This window comes from Salmo salar, chromosome ssa03, assembly GCF_905237065.1.
Source record: "Salmo salar chromosome ssa03, Ssal_v3.1, whole genome shotgun sequence".
NCBI classification, from domain to species: Eukaryota; Metazoa; Chordata; class Actinopteri; order Salmoniformes; family Salmonidae; genus Salmo; species Salmo salar.
In genome coordinates this window covers 8,854,711-8,874,542 of record NC_059444.1, presented here as the reverse complement: position 1 = coordinate 8,874,542, position 19,832 = coordinate 8,854,711, and the positions used below count along the sequence as shown (strand labels likewise).

The 19,832-nt window shown below is 40.8% G+C and overlaps 1 protein-coding gene across 2 annotated transcripts in view; it reads right to left on the bottom strand.

Moving 5' to 3' along the window:
* The window catches only part of LOC106597174 (nuclear receptor-binding protein 2), a 56,168-nt gene that overhangs the window by 22,789 nt on the left and 13,547 nt on the right, over positions 1-19,832 (bottom strand). Inside the window, exons 2-8 of one of the 2 annotated variants that reach the window (XM_014188402.2) lie at positions 6,747-6,869; positions 6,285-6,386; positions 5,840-5,929; positions 5,267-5,307; positions 4,476-4,570; positions 3,064-3,087; positions 2,750-2,833 (exon numbers count right to left, since the gene is read on the bottom strand). In XM_014188402.2, the coding sequence (XP_014043877.1) occupies positions 2,750-2,833; positions 3,064-3,087; positions 4,476-4,570; positions 5,267-5,307; positions 5,840-5,929; positions 6,285-6,386; positions 6,747-6,869 (559 nt within the window). The remainder of the gene's footprint in view (positions 1-2,749; positions 2,834-3,063; positions 3,088-4,475; positions 4,571-5,266; positions 5,308-5,839; positions 5,930-6,284; positions 6,387-6,746; positions 6,870-19,832) is intronic. The other variant, XM_014188406.2, reaches the window with a different exon arrangement.

Genomic DNA, 19,832 nt, shown 5'->3' with positions numbered 1-19,832 from the left:
AAATGCTGCCTCTCCATGCCTCTTGGTACGAGGCTTTGGGATAGTTAAAAGGCCAGTGCAAGAGGACCTGAGGGACCTACTGAGTACATAACTTAAAAGCATGTCTGACATGTGTTGGGGTGCACAATGGTGGATTGATTTAAAATCCAATAGAATAATCTTAAAATGTATTCTAAAACTCACAGGCAGTCACAGTGCAGAGACCTTAAAACCGGTGTAATGTGTGCTCTCCGTCTGGTCTTGGTCAGTACCCGTGCTGCAGCATTCTGTATGTTTTGCAGTTGACCAATGGCTTTCTTGGGTAGACCAGACAGGAGAGCATTACAGTAGTAGTCAAGCCTGCTTGTAATAAAAGCATGGATGAGTCTCTGTCAGCCTGAGAGAAACAGATGCACATTGGCAATGTTCCTCAGGTGGTAAAAAGCTGTCACATTCCTAAATTGTGATTTGAAATTTAGCTCGGAATGTAAAATAACACCTAGGTTTCTTGTCCGTGAATTATAATGTGTGGCTAGATTCTCCCTCTGTGCTTTGGCTCCAACAATAAGTACCTCGGTCTTGTCTTAATTTAGCTGGAGGAAGTTGTGAGCCACCCCTTTATTTACATCACCAATCCAGTCTAATAATTTATCCATGGAGCTAAAATCCTCTGGTGACACAGAAATGTAAAGTTGTGTATTGTCTACGTAGCAGTGAAAATCAATGCTGTGCTTTCTGATAACGCTGCCAAGGGTTAACATATATAAACTGAACAGCACCGGACTCAGTACCGGAAATAGAACCTTGTGGAATGTATTTTCTCTGAGTTATGTTCACCAAGGGTGAAAAAACCCCAGTTCTAAACCAATTTAGAACTGGACTGGAGAGGCCAAACCATGTCTCCACAGTCTGCCCAGAAGGACATCATGGTCAACAGTGTCGAATGCAGCACTTAAATCTAAGAGTACAAGGACAGAGAGCTGTTTGGCGTCTGATGGCTAAGATAATTTACCACTTTAACTAAGGCGGTCTCCGTGTTGGGCATGAAAACCAGATTGTAATTGTAAAAAAAAAATAAGAAAAAAAAAAGTGACTGCTGTTTGAACACCAAGTTTGCTTAATAATGGAAGGTTGGAGATTGCTAAGAGCATTAGACTCTTTACTGAACAAAAATAAAACGCAGCATGTAAGTTTATATCCAGGCTGTATCACAACTGACCGTGATTGGGGCGGCACACAATTGGCCCAGTGTTGTCCAGGTTTGGCCAGTGTAGGCCGTCATAGTAAAGAACACATTCTTATTTACTGACTTGCCTCGTTAAATAAAGGTTCAATTAAAAAAATTAAGTGTTGGTCCCATGTTTCATGAGTTGAAATAAAATATCCCAGAAATGTTCCTTACACTCAAAAAGCTTAATTCTCAAAAATGTTGTGCACATTAATTTCTATCCCTGTTACTGAGCATTTCTCCTTTGACAAGATAATCCATACACCTGACAGGTGTGGCATTTCAAGAAGCTGATTCAACAGCATGATCGTTACACAGGTGCACCTTGTGCTGGGGAAAATAAAAGGCCACACAACACAATGCAGCCTCCAATGTTGTTTTAGAGAATTTGGCAGTTTGGCAGGCCTTACAATCGCAGACCACGTGTAACGACACTAGCCTGGGACCTTCACATCTGGCTCCTTAACCTGTGAGATCATCTGAGACCAGTCATCAGACGGCTGATGAAACTGAGGAGTATTTCTGTCTGTAATAAAGCCCTTTTGTGGAGAAAAACTAATTCGGATTGGTTGGTTCTGGCTCCCAAATTGATGGGCCTATGCTCTCCCAGGCCCACCCATGGCTGCACACCTGTCCAGTCATGTGAAATCCATAGATTAGGGCCTAATGAATGTTTCAATTGACTGATTTCCTTATATGAACTGTAACTCAGTAAAATCATTGAAATTGTTGAATGTTGCGTTAATATTTTGGTTCAGTACAGATTGCTTTTCTTCAGAACGAGTTTTTAACATATGCACTTTCCTCACTGCACTAAAAACTGCTATGAACAGGGAGTGATTAACAATAGCTTACATTTCTTCAGATATACTATTAAAAACTGTTTTGAAGGTGTTGGGGATAGGATCGAGAAGGCTTAAGATGTGATATCACTTTCCTGAGCATGTCTGTGTCAACCAGGGGTAATAAATCCATAGTGCCTTCTCATCAGGTTTTGCTTTACTGATCACCAACATTAGGCTGGGTATCTCTGAAATATGCTGCAAACTCATCACATTTAGATGTGGAGGAAAGTACACATAGGTTTGCGGGCATAAGATTTATCAGGCCATCAATGGTGGAGAAGAGCACTCTAATTACTCTGATTAATAGTGATCAAGTTAGTAAAATGAGCCTGTCTGGCATTCATAATTCTGTTGTTATACATGTCAAGTTGCTCTCTCAGAATATCATAATGGACCTGCAACTTTGACTTTCTCCACGTCCGCTCTGCCTTTCTGTAATTTCTCTTTAATGTATCAGTTTCCTCACTCATCCAAAGGGCTCTCCTTTTGGATGTGTCCTTTTTCAACTTTACTGGAGCTATGGCATCAATGGTTGCCCTTCATTTGTTATTAAAGTTAACTAAATTATCATAAGAGAAAGCAGAATAGGTGGTGGAGTATTGTTCATACACACGAGCCAAAATAAGAGCTACATCAAATGCATGAGGAGTAGATGGAGTTAAAGGGAGAGTAAGAAAGATGGGAGATACACACTTACAGCCGTATTCAGGAGCAAAATAGTGCTGGTTCGTTTCATCATCCCGATGATGCTGCACATTTCCGTAGATCGCCTCTGGGAAAACTAGGAATGGGACAAACAGACAAAAAAAATAAGTTCACACTCTCGAAAACAGATTATATTCGCAACTGCTCTTCAACAGTTTAATAGGTTATCTAAAAAAACAGAGTTTTTTTGTTGACCAAGTGAAGGGTAGTCTTGAGAACATAAACCACAACAGAATTTAGTTCCTAAATTAGTAGTGGATTGTAGACTAGAGGGGGGGGGGAAACAGTGACAAATAGGATTCTTACCATTGACAAACAGCCTATGCCACACTGTAAATAAAACAGAAAGACACGGAGAATTCAAACAAATGATCATGCCCCAAGAGAAAAACTGAGGAAAAGTCACGTATTTATTAAATTATATATAGTACCAGTCAAAAGTTTGGACACACCTACTCATTCAAGGGTTTTTCTTAATTTTTTACAACGTAGAATAATAGCGAAGACATCAAAACTATGAAATAACACATATGGAATCATCTAGTAACCAAAAAAAAGTGTTAAACAAGTCAAAATATATTTTTAGGAGATTCTTCAAAGTAGCCAGCCACCCTTTTCCTTGATGACAGCTTTGCACACACTTGGCATTCTCTAAACCAGCTTCATGAGGTAGTCACCTGGAATGCATATCAATTAGTTAGTGGAATATATTTCCTTCTTAATGCATTTGAGCCAATCAGTTGTGTTGTGACAAGGTAGGGGTGGTATACAGAAGATGGTCTTTTACAAAATTGGGCTAAGTCCATATTATGGCAAGAACAGCTCAAATAAGCAGAGAAACAACAGTCCATCAATACTTTACTTAAGAACTTTTAAAGTTTCTTCAAGTGCAGTCGCAAAAATCAACAAGTGCCCTGATGAAACTCTCATGAGGACTGACCACAGGAAAGGAAGACCCAGAGTTACCTCTGCTGCAGAGGATAAGATCATTAAAGTTGCCAGCTTCAGAAATTGCAGCCCAAATAAATGCTTTAGAGTTCAAGTAACAGACACATTTCAACATCAACTGTTTAGAGGAGACTGGTCAAATTGCTACAAAGAAACCACTACCAAAAGGACACCAATAAGAAGAGTCTTGTTTGGGCCAAGAAACATGAGCAATGGACAGACTGGTGGAAATCTGTCCTTTGGTCTGATGAGCCCAAAGGGTGGCTACTTTGAAGAATCTAAAATATATTTAGATTTGTTGAACACTTTTTTTGGTTACTACATGATTCCATATGTGTTATTTTATATAGTTTTGATGTCTTCACTATTATTCTACAATGTAGAAAATAGTACAAAGAAAAGAAAAACCCTTCAATGAGTTGTGTCCAAACTTTTGACTGGTACTGTGTATATATATATATATATATATATATTTTTTTTTGACTGGTACTGTAATCCCCATTCAACTTAATAGAATGTGATATCACTGTAGGTCTGTTAGAGGGGTACGTTAGTAACAGCCGTCTCTTATTACCGTTGTTTTTTGGTGATTAGATAAACACCTGCGTTGTAATTCTCCAATCTTTTCCCTACAAGTGTCCACTTGTGCACTACCTCTGATGGTTTTAAAAGCATAGCATTTCCTATGCTTTTAAATCCAACTAGCGTCAGGGAAAACAGTGGCGTACTGGGACTCTGTTTTTCTTCTCCTTGCCCTGTAGACCACATACCCGAGCCGATCTTGATGAGTCCGTTGTGCTGGATAAAGATGGTGTCACACGTCAAGTTGCCATGGACTATGGGCGGGTGGCAGGAATGCAGATAACTGCGGACATAAATTCACATTAATATTAAAACTAACCTTTTTGCGTGCGTGTGATTTCTGTCCTGTGTTAAAATCAATGTCAGTAATATATTATGTCTTGTCATGTGCTGTGTATAAATCTACTTCATAAATCTTCTACAGGAGAAACAGTTTCACATCGTTCAGCTTGATGTTGAAGTTGTTCATGTATAGTAGTTAAATATAATACAATTTAAGAAACAAATGTAAACATGGCAGCCAGATCCTCCACTTAACCTGCTGGGATACTGCTTTGTGGAGCCGCCATCTTCGTTTTTCCTCGTGACCATGTGGCGTAAAGTACTTAAGTAAACATACTTTAAAGTACTTCTTAAGTATTTTTTTCAGGTATGTGTACTTTACTTTTTATATTTTTGACTACTTTTACTTCACTACATTCCTGAGGAAAATAAATGTACTTTTTAACTCAATACAATTTCCCTTTGAATGCTTAGCTGGACAGGAAAATCGTCTAATTCACGCACTTAAAAGAGAAAATCCCTGGTCATCCCTACTTCATCTGATCTGGTGGACTCACTAAACACAAATGTTTTGTTTGTAAATTATGTCTGAGTGCTGGAGTGTGCCCCTGGCTATCAGTAAATAAAAAAAATAAAATCGTGGCATCTGGTTTGCGAGAGTTTTGAGTGACAGGTTGAATGGTGCCGGGTTTCTTACCTCAGAGCTGACAGAATCTGAGTGCACCATCGCTTCCAAGCCTAAAAACCGACCACACGTAAGCAGAGAGACAGAAATATGCAAACATAGCTTTACTGAATGACTGTTACATAGATACAAAAACAGTGGCCTCGTTCCAGGCCGTCTACATTGCAGTCATGCAACAAAATCTCACACCGTCTGGATAAGTGTTTAACCTACTGGTGCAATCGGATGCCCTGCTGCAGAGCATTTGAATTGGTTAGTATGTGCAGCGCGACTGCTTAGCGGGTGGTCTGGAATGCATCCAGAGACAAATACAGGATAAGTGACTACGAGAAACCTTCTAAATTCTATATGTTGTGGTAGTTTTAAAGCCAAACACTAGATGGCGCTATTCCCAGTTGAGGTTTGGTGGGGGAGGAGGAAGACGAGTGGGAATGGACCATAGAGATGATAGATCTGACAGCCTGGGTAACGTCATTGAGGCTACCGATAGGAATTACCCACCCACTTGACTACTTTAAAATGGTGGAAGCCCTCAGCCTTTTGGTCATTAGAGGCCTCTTATCATTCTCTATGGAATGGACTCACCTTGACATTCATGGTCTTGTGGTTTTTCTTTGTTTTCTTTAAGAACTGCTTGAGACTGCCTGATGACATGTACTCTGTGATGAAGATCACCTGAGTTCGGAGATCGACATGGAGATATAATGAGTGGAGGGGGGGGGACATCAGTGTTCTTGGAAAACCTTGTTTATCCAAAAAGTGTAAAATTATATATCCATATACTATAGTCATTGAAATTCACAAGCCGTTTTGAATTTACTTTTTAAAGAAAGGAGGGGAATTACTTCTCCAGGACGCTGACGGTTTGTTCCTGTGTACAGTATGTACTGGTTACCTGTGAGTATGTATGTATGTATGTATGTATGTATGTATGTATGTATGTATGTATGTATGTATGTATGTATGTATGTATGTATGTGAGTGAGTGAGTGAGTGAGAGACCAGGGTCATGCGTGCTCATGTCCCTCACCCTCGCCCGACTCTCCCTGGTGTCCAGCCAGTACTTATGGAACTTGACAATGTTGGGGTGATCTACGTGCATCAGGCTCTCAAACATCTCCCTCATTCGATCCTGCAAGACAAACAACCATGAAGACCCACACTTCTGAAAATGTTCTATTACCTTTATTTAACTAGGCAAGTGAGTTAAATAACAAATTCTTATTTACAATGACAGCCTTGGAACAGTGGGTTAACTGCCTTGTTCAGAACGACAGACTTTCACCTTGTCAGCTCAGGGATTCGATCTCACAACCTTTCGGTTACTGGCCCAACGCTCTAACCACTAGGTTACCTGCCGCCCCATGAGCACTCGAAGCCGGTTATCCATATCACTCTTTGACACTTTTTAACCAGATAGTGCCTATACATTTTTTTTATTTAAAAATAAATTAAAAAAAAAAAAATCAGGAAAGGATTATCAAAAAGATACCTCGTGAGATTTGAAGACCTTCTTATCAGAGAACTGCACTTCGTTCCACACCACCTCCACCCCCTCCTCTGTGTCCATGGCCAGTGAGGCAGTCTCGATGCCAGGGACATTCCCCTGACTCACCTACAAAAACAGAGGAAAGCATAGGTCCAAAGTATTAGTCAGCCCTCTTCGAAACTGTTAAAATGCTTCCCTCTGTGGCCTGGTGCTCTAGTGGTAAAGCCTGTCTCCAGCACATGTCTACAATGTCGGCATAGGTTAGAATCTGGCCTACTGTCATATGACACATCTCCATCTTTCCCCATTGTCATCCTCCATCTCCATCTGTTCAACAAAAGTCAAAAATATACATTTATAATGCTTCCCTCTTTCTTCCCCTCCTTGAGGCAATCACTGATACAAAAGAATTGAATGGGTGAAAGCAAGGGTACCACCTCTTAGTTTTCACCAATCCAGACATGTCAGATCAGTGATTACATCAAAGAAAATTAGGATTTGTTAAAAGTATTCAAATGAACCCTGGATTCGTGCTGCATGTTATAGTGGTCCATTTTAGAGGTACAGAAGCAAAGCTTGGACCGACCATTTAAAAATGAACAAACATTGTTTACAACTTCCAATATGTTCTAGAATAGAATATACACCGAGTGTACAAAACATTAGGAACACACCTCATCTACACTGATTGAAGTGGATTTAACTACTGACATCAATAAGTGATCATTGACAGACCAGCTATGATGAAAGCTAAGTCATTGGAAAGTAGTTGAGCAACTGAATCGTCTACCACACCTGACAGGGAGTTGCAAAGGACAGTATAAGAACATATGTTAGAAAAAAAACAAAAAACATTTACATTAGTTATATTTGCGTAAATGAGTCTAAATTGAAAAAGTCAATGCGCTTCTGACTCACGCTGTAAGGGATCAAAAGGAAATGATCCCGTTGCAAACTGACTGCACGCTATCCTGTCTGGAGAGGTCACACAAGGAAGATAGTCGCTAGGGAAAGTCTACACACCCCTTGCATAGTCTTAACATTTTCTGTCTTAAAATGTAAATCTAAACAAGGGAATAAATTAGCATGTTCTAATGATCTACAACAACCTACTCCACAAAATGACTAATGTGGAAAATGTTCTCTTAATAAAATACTTCTTTTTTTTAAATGCGAAAGAAGTGTTGGTCCCATGTTCCATGAGCTGAAATAAAAGATCCCACAAATGTTCCATATGCACAAATGGCTTATTTCTCTAAAATGTTGTGTACAAATTTGTTTACATCCCTGTTAGCGAGCATTTCTCATTTACCGAGATACTCCATCCACCTGACACGTGTTTGCATATCAAGAAACCGATTAAAAACAGCACGATCATCATTACAAATCACATTTTATTGGTCACAAACATATGTTTAACAGATGTTATTGCGGGTGTAGCGAAATGCTTGTGTTCTAGCTCCAACAGTGCAATAATATCTAACAATACACACAAATCTAAAGTAAAAGAATTAAGAATATATAAATATTTGGACGAGCAATGTCGGAGCGGCATAGACTAAAATACAGTAGAATAGTATAGAATACAGTATATACATATGAGATGAGTAATGCAAAATGTGGTTTAATATATATATATATATAAACATTAAAGTGGCCAGTGATTTCAAGTCTATGTATATAGGGCAGCAGCCTCTAAGGTGCTAATGATGGCTATTTAACCTGTTGGGGGTAGGGGGCAGTATTGACACGGCCGGATAAAAAACGTACCCGATTTAATCTGGTTACTACTCCTGCCCAGTAACTAGAATATGCATATAATTATTGGCTTTGGATAGAAAACACCCTAAAGTTTCTAAAACTGTTTGAATGGTGTCTGTGAGTATAACAGAACTCATATGGCAGGCAAAAACCTGAGAAGATTCCTTACAGGAAGTGCCCTCTCTGACAAGATCTTGTTCTTCTTGTCTCTGTTTATTGAAGACTGAGGATCTTTGCTGTAATGTGACACTTCCTACGGCTCCCATAGGCTCTCAGAGCCCGGGAAAAAGCTGAATGATATCGAGGCAGCCCCAGGCTGAAACACATTTGCGCTTTTGACAAGTGGCCGATCAGAGGACAATGGACTTGGGCGCGTGCACGAGTCGACCCCATGCTTTATTTTCTTTCGTCTTTTTACCTAAACGCAGATTCCCGGTCGGAATATTATCGCTTTTTTACGAGAAAAATGGCATAAAAATTGATTTTAAACAGAGGTTGACATGCTTCGAAGTACGGTAATGGAATATTTAGAATTTTTTTGTCACGAAATGCGTCGTGCTCGTCACCCTTCTTTACCCTTTCGGATAGTGTCTTGAACGCACGAACAAAACGCCGCTGTTTGGATATAACTATGGATTATTTGGGACCAAACCAACATTTGTTATTGAAGTAGAAGTCCTGGGAGTGCATTCTGACGAAGAACACCAAAGGTAATAACATTTTTCTTATAGTAAATCTGACTTTGGTGAGTGCTAAACTTGCTGGGTGTCTAAATAGCTAGCCCTGTGATGCCGGGCTATCTACTTAGAATATTGCAAAATGTGCTTTCACCGAAAAGCTATTTTAAAATCGGACATAGAGTGCATAGAGGAGTTCTGTATCTATAATTCTTAAAATAATTGTTATGCTTTTTGTGAACGTTTATCGTGAGTAATTTAGTAAATTCACCGGAAGTTTGCGGGGGGTATGCTAGTTCTGAACGTCACATGCTAATGTAAAAAGCAGTTTTTTGATACAAATATGAACTTGATTGAACAAAACATGCATGTATTGTATAACATAATGTCCTAGGTGTGTCATCTGATGAAGATCAAAGGTTAGTGCTGCATTTAGCTGTCTTCTGGGTTTTTGTGACATTATATGCTAGCTTGAAAAATGGGTGTCTGATTATTTCTGGCTGGGTACTCTGCTGACATAATCTAATGTTTTGCTTTCGTTGTAAAGCCTTTTTGAAATCGCACAGTGTGGTTAGATTAACGAGAGTCTTGTCTTTAAAATGGTGTAAAATAGTCATATGCTTGAGAAATTGAAGTAATAGCATTTCTAAGGTATTTGAATAACGCGCCACAGGATTCCACTGGCTGTTATGTAGGTGGGACGATTTCGTCCCGCCGACCCTAGAGAGGTTAACAGTCTGATGGCCTTGAGATAGAAGCTGTTCTTCAGTCTCTCAGTCCCAGCTTTGATGCACCTGTACTGACCTCGCCTTCTGGATGATAGCGGGGTTAACAGGCAGTGGCTCGGGTGGTTGTTGTCCTTGGTCTTTTTGGCCTTCCTGTGACATCGGGTGCTGCAGGGGTCCAGGAGGACAGGTAGTTTGCCCCGGTGATGTGTTGGGAAAGACCACACCACCCTTTGGAGAGCCCTGTGATTGCGTGCGGTGTAGTTGGCATACCAGCTGGTGATACAGCCCGACAGAATGCTCTCAATTGTGCATCTGTAAAAGTTTGTCAGGGTTTTAGATTTGCCAAGGCAAATTTCTTCAGCCTCATGAGGTTGAAGAGGTGCTGTTGCGCCTTCTTCACCACACTGTCTGTGTGGGTGAACCACTTCAGTTTGTCAGTGATGTGTACCCCGAGGAACTTGAAGCTTTCCACCTTGTCCACTGCGGTACCGTCGATGTGGATAGGGGGCTGCTCCCTCTGCTGTTTCCTGAAGTCCACGATCAGCTCCTTTGTTTTGTTGACGTTGAGTGAGAGGTTATTTTCCTGGCACCACACTCCCAAGGCCCTCACCTCCTCCCTGTAGGCTGTCTCATCATTGTTGGTAATCAGGCCTACTACTGTAGTGTCGTCTGCAAACTTGATGATTTAGTTGGAGGCGTGCGTGGCCACGTAGTCATGGGTGAACAGGGAGTACAGGAGGAAGCTGAGCACGCACCCTTGTGTGTCCCCTATGTTGAGGATCAGCGGAGTGGAGGTGATGTTTCCTACCTTCACCACCTTGGGGTGGCCCGTCAGGAAGTCCAGGACCCAGTTGCACAGGGCGGGGTTCAGACCCAGGGCTCCGAGATTAACGATGAGCTTGGAGGATACTATGGTGTTAAATGCTGAGCTGTAGTCAATGAACAGCATTCTTACATGGGTACAGTGAGGGAAAAAAGTATTTGATCCCCTGCTGATTTTGTACGTTTGCCCACTGACAAAGAAATGATCAGTCTATAATTTTAAATGGTAGGTTTATTTGAACAGTGAGAGACAGTGAGTTACCGCCGCTCTGATATCCAAGAGTCCTTTCCAGCTGTATGTAATAACACCCAAAATAATTCTGGGCTAATAATGTAAGAAATACAGAAAAAAACAAAATACTGGGAAGCGCTGGTGAGCAGCAACATGTGAAGACGCCCTGGATCTGTGCACCAATCTAGGGTGAACAATTTACTATTAATACTTGACCAACACCTCCGCCACCGTGTTCATTTTGTAACGTTTAATATGGAATCGAACCCAATTTACTAATCTGGCTTTTTTTCCCTGAAATTCTTTTTCTTTTAAATCGTAAAATGTCGAGACAACAACGGCCGTGGGCTCACCTGACACGGACTCTGATCCCCGACCTAGCCATGGTAATGGCGGCAATCATTAAATCTGAACAGACTGGGCTGGATAAGGTGGAGTCACTATCCACTGACCTATCCGCACAAATAGCTATTCTCGCCACCGAGGTATACATAAAGATCAACTCCGTTAACGAAGACTTGACGAGACATGACACCCGTTTTAATAGCCTGGAATATGGCGCAAATATTTACTCAGACAAAGTGGTGACAATGGAAGAGCAAGTCATCCGGCTATAATCAGATGTCGTCAAACTCTCTTCCAAGGTTGAAGACCTCGAGAACAGACAGTGCCGGGGGAACTGTCACATTTTTGGCGTGAGAGAGGGACTCGAGACCGTAGGCGGAATGCGGCCTACCCTGTCCATAGCTAAACTGCTACAGGAAATTCTAGGCCTCGATTACGCCCCCACCCTTGACAGGGAGTACAGAAGCATACAGTTCGCACCGAAGAATGGGGAGCCGCCCAGACCCATAGTAGTTAAATGCCACTACCTTCAGGAGGAGGATGTCATCCCTAAGACAACGCGAGCGGCTCCCATCACCCACAATGGCCAGGATATTCGCATTTACCTGGACTACACGGCGGTAGTCATGAAGAAGAGGTCAGTCTTCAACGAGGTGAAGGGGCTCCTACACCGCTGTCTGGACACTAAGTTAGGCATTCTTTACCCAGCTATACTGAAGATCACTACTCCCACCGGCGAGCAGAAGACATTCTTAGACCCAACCAAGGCCAAAGAATATATTGTCACGCACATACATCCACAGGAGGACAGGTGACATAATACTAACTAGCCATTTTGGGCTCATACTATGACCCTGCACTAGACGTGATGCTGGCCTTCTAGGCAGAGTTGCAAAGAAAAAGCCATCTCAGACTGGCCAATAAAAATGTAAGATTAAGATGGGCAAAAGAACACAGACACTGGACAGAGGAATTCTGCCTAGAAGGCCAGCATCCCAGAGTCACCTCTTCACTGTTGATGTTGAGACTGGTGTTTTGCGGGTACTATTTAATGAAGCTGCCAGTTGAGGACTTGAGGCGTCTGTTTCTCAAACTAGACACTAATGTACTTGTCCTCTTGTTCAGTTGTGCACCGGGGCCTCCCACCTCTTTCTATTCTGGTTAGAGCCAGTTTGCGCTGTTCTATGAAGAGAGTAGTACACAGCCTTGTACGAGATCTTCAGTTTCTTGGCAATTTCTTGCATGGAATAGCCTTCATTTCTCAGAACAAGAATAGACTGACAAGTATCAGAAGAAAGTTTTGTTTCTGGCCATTTTGAGCCTTAAATAAAGTTAAGCTTTATTTTTACATCTTGAAAATACACATGCAATATTGTTAAATATTTACAATTCTATATTTTGAATTTGGCGCCCTGCACTTTCAATGGATGTTGGTCAGGTCACCTATCCTAGAGTTAACTTCTTATGGATAGGTGGGACTTTAGTGTCAAACCTGGCCAACATCCAGTGAAATGGCAGAGCGCCAAATTCTATAAATATTAAACTTTCATGAAATCACAAGTGCAATACATCAAAATAAAGCTTAACTTGTTGTTAATCCAGCCGCCGTGTCAGATTTCAAAAAGGCTTTACGGCGAAAGCATACCATGCGATTATCTGAGGACAGCGCTCAGCACACAAAACATTACAAACAGTTAGCAGCCAAGTAGATTAGTCACGAAAGTCAGAAATAGCAATAAAATGAATCACTTACCTTTTATGAGCTTCGTATGGTTACTCACAAGACTCCCGGTTACACAATAAATGTTTGTTTTGTTCGATAAAGTCCCTCTTTATATCCAAAAACCTCAATTTTGTTGGCGCGTTTTGTTCAGTAATCTAATGGCAAATGCGGTCACAAGAGGCAGATGAAAATTCCAAATAGTATCAGTAAAGTTCATAGAAACATGTCAAACGATGTTTATAATCAATCCTCAGGTTGTTTTTAGCCTAAATAATCAATATTTCAACCGGACAATAGCGTCTTCAATGTTAAAGAAAAACAACAAAAGGCGCCCTCTAAAGGATTGCGCACCAAACAGGTTGGGGACTTTCCACTGGCCTCTCATTGAAACTGCTCATTCTCCCTAATTTTTTAGAATAAAGGCCTGAAACAATGTCTAAAGACTGTTCACAGCTAGTGGAAGCCATAAGGAACGCAATCTGGGTCATAACCATTTATATGGTTGGAAAAACACCCATTTCAAAATAATAGCACTTCATGGATGGATTTTCCTCAGTTTTTGCCTGCCATTTCAGTTCTGTTATACTCACATACATTATTTTAACAGTTTTGGAAACTTTAGAGTGTTTTCCATCCAAATCTACCAATTATGTGCATATCCTAGCTTCTGGGCATGAGTAGCAGGCAGTTTACTTTGGGCACGCTTTTCATCCAGACGTGAAAATAGTGCCCCCTATCCAAGAGAGGTTAAACAGTACTCCCTTTTTTTCCCTCCAGTCCACCGCTCATACTCTAGAATTGACTTTTTCCTGCTGGAAAATAGAATTCTTCTTTTTGTAACTAATAGCCAATATCCCAGCATCATTATGTCAATCTATAGCGCTGTCCAGCTAGATATCCACTTTCTTGACAGTACTGTGTCATAATGCACGTGGCGACTTGACCCACTACTACGATCCTGTAGTGCCTTTAAAAAATACATATCAACTCACATTGATCTCTTTTTACAGATCAACTGCACCCCTGACTTGTCTCACTCTACTGTGTGGGAGTTGTTAAAAGCATATCTAAGGGGTCAAATTATTTCATACACTGCGTATGACAAACAGCGCACCAAACACTTATCGGAGCTATCGCAACTCATTCTAGATGTGGACAACAGATATGCCTCTTCTCCGATTCCTGAGAGACTGCTACACAAATCAGAATGACAATTTTTCCACCAAACAAACAGAGCAACTTGTTTAAGTCGAGGTAAAAATTCTATGAACATCTCACCAGCTTCGACAATCCGCTGCTAGCAGCACCATACCCGAAATCTGTGTTGCAGTTGATTTAACTTCTACCAATCCCAAAGAAATCAACAATCAATTTAAGCAATTCTACTCTGCTCTTTACTTGTCAGAGGCTCTTCCTGACACATCTCGTATGCATGCATTTCTAGACATCCCCGGTCTCAATTAATATGAACAAACCAACATGGATGCCTCAATGAGTGTAGATGAAGCTACTCTGGAAATCCAGTCCATGCAGAGCGGTAAAGCCCCTGGGTCTGATGGCTTCCCTATTGAATTTTTTAAAGCATTCTCCTCGCATTATCCCTTATCCTCAGCTCAATGTACAATGAAATCCTTTCTAGTCAGAAACTGCCACAGACCCTTACCCAGGGGACTATTTCGGTTTTGCTTAAAAAAGGACAAGAATCCCCTAGACTGTGGCTCATACCACCCTATAAGCCTTTTGTGCTGCGATTATAAAATTCTCACGTGCTGTTTAGAGACAGTGATACCTAATATAATTACCTCTGATCAAACCAGATTTCTCAGGTAGGTAATCTATAATATGCGCCGTCTATTTAATGTTCTTTATTCTGCCCACTCAACTCTACAGCCAGAGGACGTCATCTCTCTTGATGCTGACAAGGCTTTCGACTGGGTTGAGTGGGAATATCTATTTACAGTACTAGAGAGATTATTTGGGTTTGGCCCGTAATTCCTTTTCTGGATTAAGATTTTGTACTCGTCCCCAGTGGCTTCTGTTCACGCCAACAATGTTACCTCCAGCTACTTCGTTCTCCACAGGGGGGGGCAGGCAGGGTTGCTGTCTATCCCCTTTCATATTTGATATGGCTATGGAGCCTCTTGCTATCACCTTGCGGGCAGAGAAGAGGATTAAGGGGCAACATAACATAATTAGATGCAGACAATCTTATTTTATACATCTCTAACCCTGTGGAGTCCATACCCTATCTCTTGGACATGCTACAAGGTTTTGGGACATTCTCTGGTTAAGATAAAATGAACAAAGTGTGCTCCTCCCCATTAATCAGTTAGCAGAAGGATTTGGGTATGCCAATTTCCCATTTAAGGTGGAGCATCAGGTCTTTATTTATTTGGGGATAAAGTTCACACGCTCATTTAAGGCTCTGTTTAAACTACAAAACACTCCTGGAGCGCACTAAGCAGGATTTCATAAGGTGGTCGTCTCTTCCCATTTCATTAGCAGGTCGCATTAATTCTGTTAAGATGACTACTGCCTAGGTTTTTGTACTTATTCCAAATGATTCCCATTTTTCAGCCAAAGTCGATGTTCAAACAACTGGACAGCTACATTTCCAACTTCACTTGGAATAAGTCAAATCCACAAATGAGAAAGGTATATCTAGAGAGACCTAAGCCCGCAGCCGGGCTGGGCCTTCCCAATTTTTTACACTACTACAGGTCAGGAAATATATCTAAAATGTGTTTATTGGGTTTCTACATTTGAAAACAAGGATGGCCCAACTTGGGCCATCATGGAGTCACAGTCAAGCCTTCCAACTTCTCCGGTCTCGCTCCGGTGCTCCCCTGAACCTTGGCACCCATGTTGTTTTGAACCCCATTGTTAGAGGTCGACCGATTAAAAATCGGCATGGCCAATGAAACATTTTTCACAACATTCGGTAATCTGCAATATTGGATGCCGATTACATTGCATTCCACGAGGAGACAACTTGGCAGGCTGACCACCTGTTACGCGAGTGCAGCAAGGAGCCAAGGTAAATTGCTAGCTATTATTAAACATAATCACTAGTTAACTACACATGGTTGATGATATTACTAGTTTAACTAGCTTGTCCTGCTTTGCATATAATCAATAAGGTGCCTGTTAAGTTATCATCGAATCACAGCCTACTTCGCCAAATGGGTGACGATTTAACAAAAGCGCATTTGCGAAAAAAGCACAATCGTTGCACGAATGTCCCTAACCATAAACATCAATGCCTTTCTTAAAATCAATACACAGAAGTATATTTTTTAAAACAGCATATTTAGTTAAGAAATTCATGTTAGCAGGCAATATTAACTAGGGAAATTGTGTCACTTCTCTTGCGTTCATTGCACGCAGAGTCAGGGTATATGCAACATTTTGGGCCGCCTGGCTCGTTGTGAACTAATTTGCCAGAATTGTACGTAATTATGACATTACATTGAAGGTTGTGCAATGTAACAGCAATATTTAGACTTAGTAATAGCCTTAAACAAGCAAGCAGCTTCTGTCCATTAACATCTAATCATCTCTTCCCAGGGTCACAGATTGACACGGCATTCCAGATCTGGCATAGGAACGGTCTGATGTTTTTTTGTGACCCATTTGTTGATAACACATTAGTCTCATTCGATACTCTGAGGGTTGACCATAACATTCCCAATACCCACTTTTTTTTTTAGATACCTGCAGCTTTGCCAAAAAATATTTCCCTTAATTTCCACTTGAGCCTACTAAGTGTCCAGTTCAGAGGTGCTTAGATCTTAACCCTTATCTGAAGGGCAAAATCTCCAGATTATACGACATAATACTCCACATTAATCTGCCTTCCTTTGCAAATACAAAATCTGCATGGGAGCAAGACATAGGTGGCGAGCTACCCGAGATCTATGGCAACAAAGTATTGAGCGTATCCACACGTCATTTTGCATAAGGCATGGGCTTATTCAGTTTTAGGTTTTGCACCGTCTCCATTACTCAATGACAGATTGGCAAAAATATACCCAAATGTTGACCAAGTGTTTGAGATGCCACCAGAGTCCAGAGACTGTGTGACACATGTTTTGGTCATGCCAATCTTGAGTGGCCTCTGGGACCCCATTTGAGGCTCTCTCACATAAGCGTAATACAACTGTTAGCACCAAACCGGTCACTACCATTTTTGGGGTACTTCCCCTAGACCAGAAGGCACACATGCATCAGGCAAGTGTGACAGCCTTGTCCTCTTTCACTGGAAGTCTGCAAAGCCACCCTCCTTTATGCAGTGGGTTAAGGAGGTGATGTCATCTCTGCCTCTGGAGAAGGTTAGGTACACTGTGCATGGGTCCCGCCAAAAGTTCAACTTAACCTGGTCCCCATCAATACAATACGTGGAAAGCCTGTCTTTCACTTAGTGTAACTTGCATAGTTTGGTAAGCAGTCATGTCTGTTCTAGTGGTCATTTGTGCTGATAAGAATTTATTGAACTTCTTTTTCTTTTCCATTGTTTCTATTACTGTTTGTTTCTTTCCTAATTAACTTACTTTTATAGATGCCTTGTAGGGTGGGTGGTGGTTTGGAGGGAGGGAGAATGAGGGGTTGTACTGTTTTTATTGTTATAGCCCGAAAATCTATGCAAACACAATTGCATTTTAAAAATCGATGGCAATTTGAATGCACAGAGATACCGTGATGAGATCCTGACGCCCATTGTGAGGCATCATGTTATGGGTATGCTTGTCATCAGCAGGGACTGGGGAGTTTGTCGTGATTGAAATAAATAGGAAAAGGAACAAAGTAAAAAGTAATAGCAAACACATCTCAGTCTTTTCAAAACCTAACCCTGGAATAGTTATTTTTCAGTGAGACAATTACACACATTTATGGTTAAGACACACCAGAATGGCTTTCCAAGAGGTGTTGAGTGTTGCTGAGTGGTCAAGTCTGAGTCCTGACTTAAAATTTGCTTGAATATCAGAGACGTGGTTTGAATAAAATGCCCATCAATGATTCCCAACCAAATTTACTGAGCTTGAGCAATTGACAAAAACGATGGCCATATTTTGCCCTAAGGGGTGTGAAGACTTACGCAGTCAAGAAATATATATATATTTTTAATGAGGTTGGGGGGGGTTGTGTAGTTCTGTAGAAAAAAACAAAGCAAATTTGATCCTTTTTCTAGATTAAATTCGAAGACAGCAAAATGTGAATAATGTGTAAGGGGTGTGTACATTTTCACTAGGCACTGTACACACTAGAACTACCTTTATTCCTGGCATTATTAACTATTCTCTGTATGCACGTCTCAAAATCCTGTGATTGGACGTGAAGTAGAAAGCAACAGTATCCTTCTATTTATTGAGATGGTAAAACATGAGAAAGGCCCATTGTTTTGAATAGCCTAATTACATTTCAGGCCATACAAGGTCACCTTTAAAAATCACTTTAAAAGTAGCCACCCCACCACTGCTTTGGGAAACAGTTGAGGGATGGGGTTGGACTAACCGCTCAAATTCATAGACAGAATTCCTTGACATGCTTATTATTTTGAGTTCTGATGCGATACCACAGTTTAATAAGGCATTCATAAGATAGTTTCAAGTTTCACAATTTTACATGTCTTACAGAAGTACAGTGAAATGCCTTTCTTGCAAGCACTAAACCCAACAATGCAGTAATCAATAACAATGTAATACTAAAAATAACAAAAAGGTAGAACAAAAACACACAAGATATAAAAAGACGACAACTAAGGGTGCTATATACACAGCGTCAGTCAGTTCCAGTACAATATTTACAATGTGAAAGGATACTGAATTGATAGTATAGTCATCAATAATCATGGATGACCCAATCACAGATAAAGGACACCGGCACCTCCGCTTCACAGATAAACCCCCATCCCATATTGAGGACACATAAGCAGTCTTCAGACTGTAAATACAGGTCCTCTTCATTAACGTCGTACCATAAATAAAACACATGGAAGAATTACAGCAAAAAAACAGAAACCTTTAAAACATTAGGTTCATACCATCAAAAAGAGTGGGCCACCAACAACAAAAAAAGTCAATAAATGGGGAGAATGCATTGCATGACAATTTAACAAGCAAATAGCACTTGATAACACAGTTTGACTGTCATTCGCATGAAGAATGGCATGCGGATTTCCTCGTACAAGTTGCAGTTCATGTCACAGCTCAAAAATATTGGATACGGAAACTATCTGCAGTTAAGACGGGATAGTCTAGAAATGTTTTTTTTTTTTTAAACGCTGGTGTACATGTACTCCTTTTAAGTGGTCACTGTCAAATAAACAATAGTATCCAGAATTGTAGCCAATCCAACACAATATTTAGATGTTCTCTCATTCATGAATTAGTACAGTGGCTTGTAGTTCTGTCTTGCACAGCGATGTAAAGAGTTTGTTGGACCACTGCAGTCTTCAGTACGCATAACAGCAGGTTCTGATTACAATGCTTCCCCTAAAAAGGTTGCAGGATGTATAATCTCTCACTCACACACCATCCCAAAAATGGCACCCTATTCCCTATATAGTGCACTACTTTTCACTGGAGCCCTATGGGCCCTGATCAAAAGTAGTGCACTATAAAAGGGAATAGGGTGTCATTTGGGATTCATACATTATCACTCTGTGGGAGGGCTGTTGTTGAGAAGAAACCTCTATAAAAAAAACTTTACTGCGAGGTTTTTCACCAGCGAGCCCGTTAAAAAAAGTAACTTATTCAAGGCCTGAGTCATCCACTTTATCAAAATGTAATAGGCTGTGGTTTA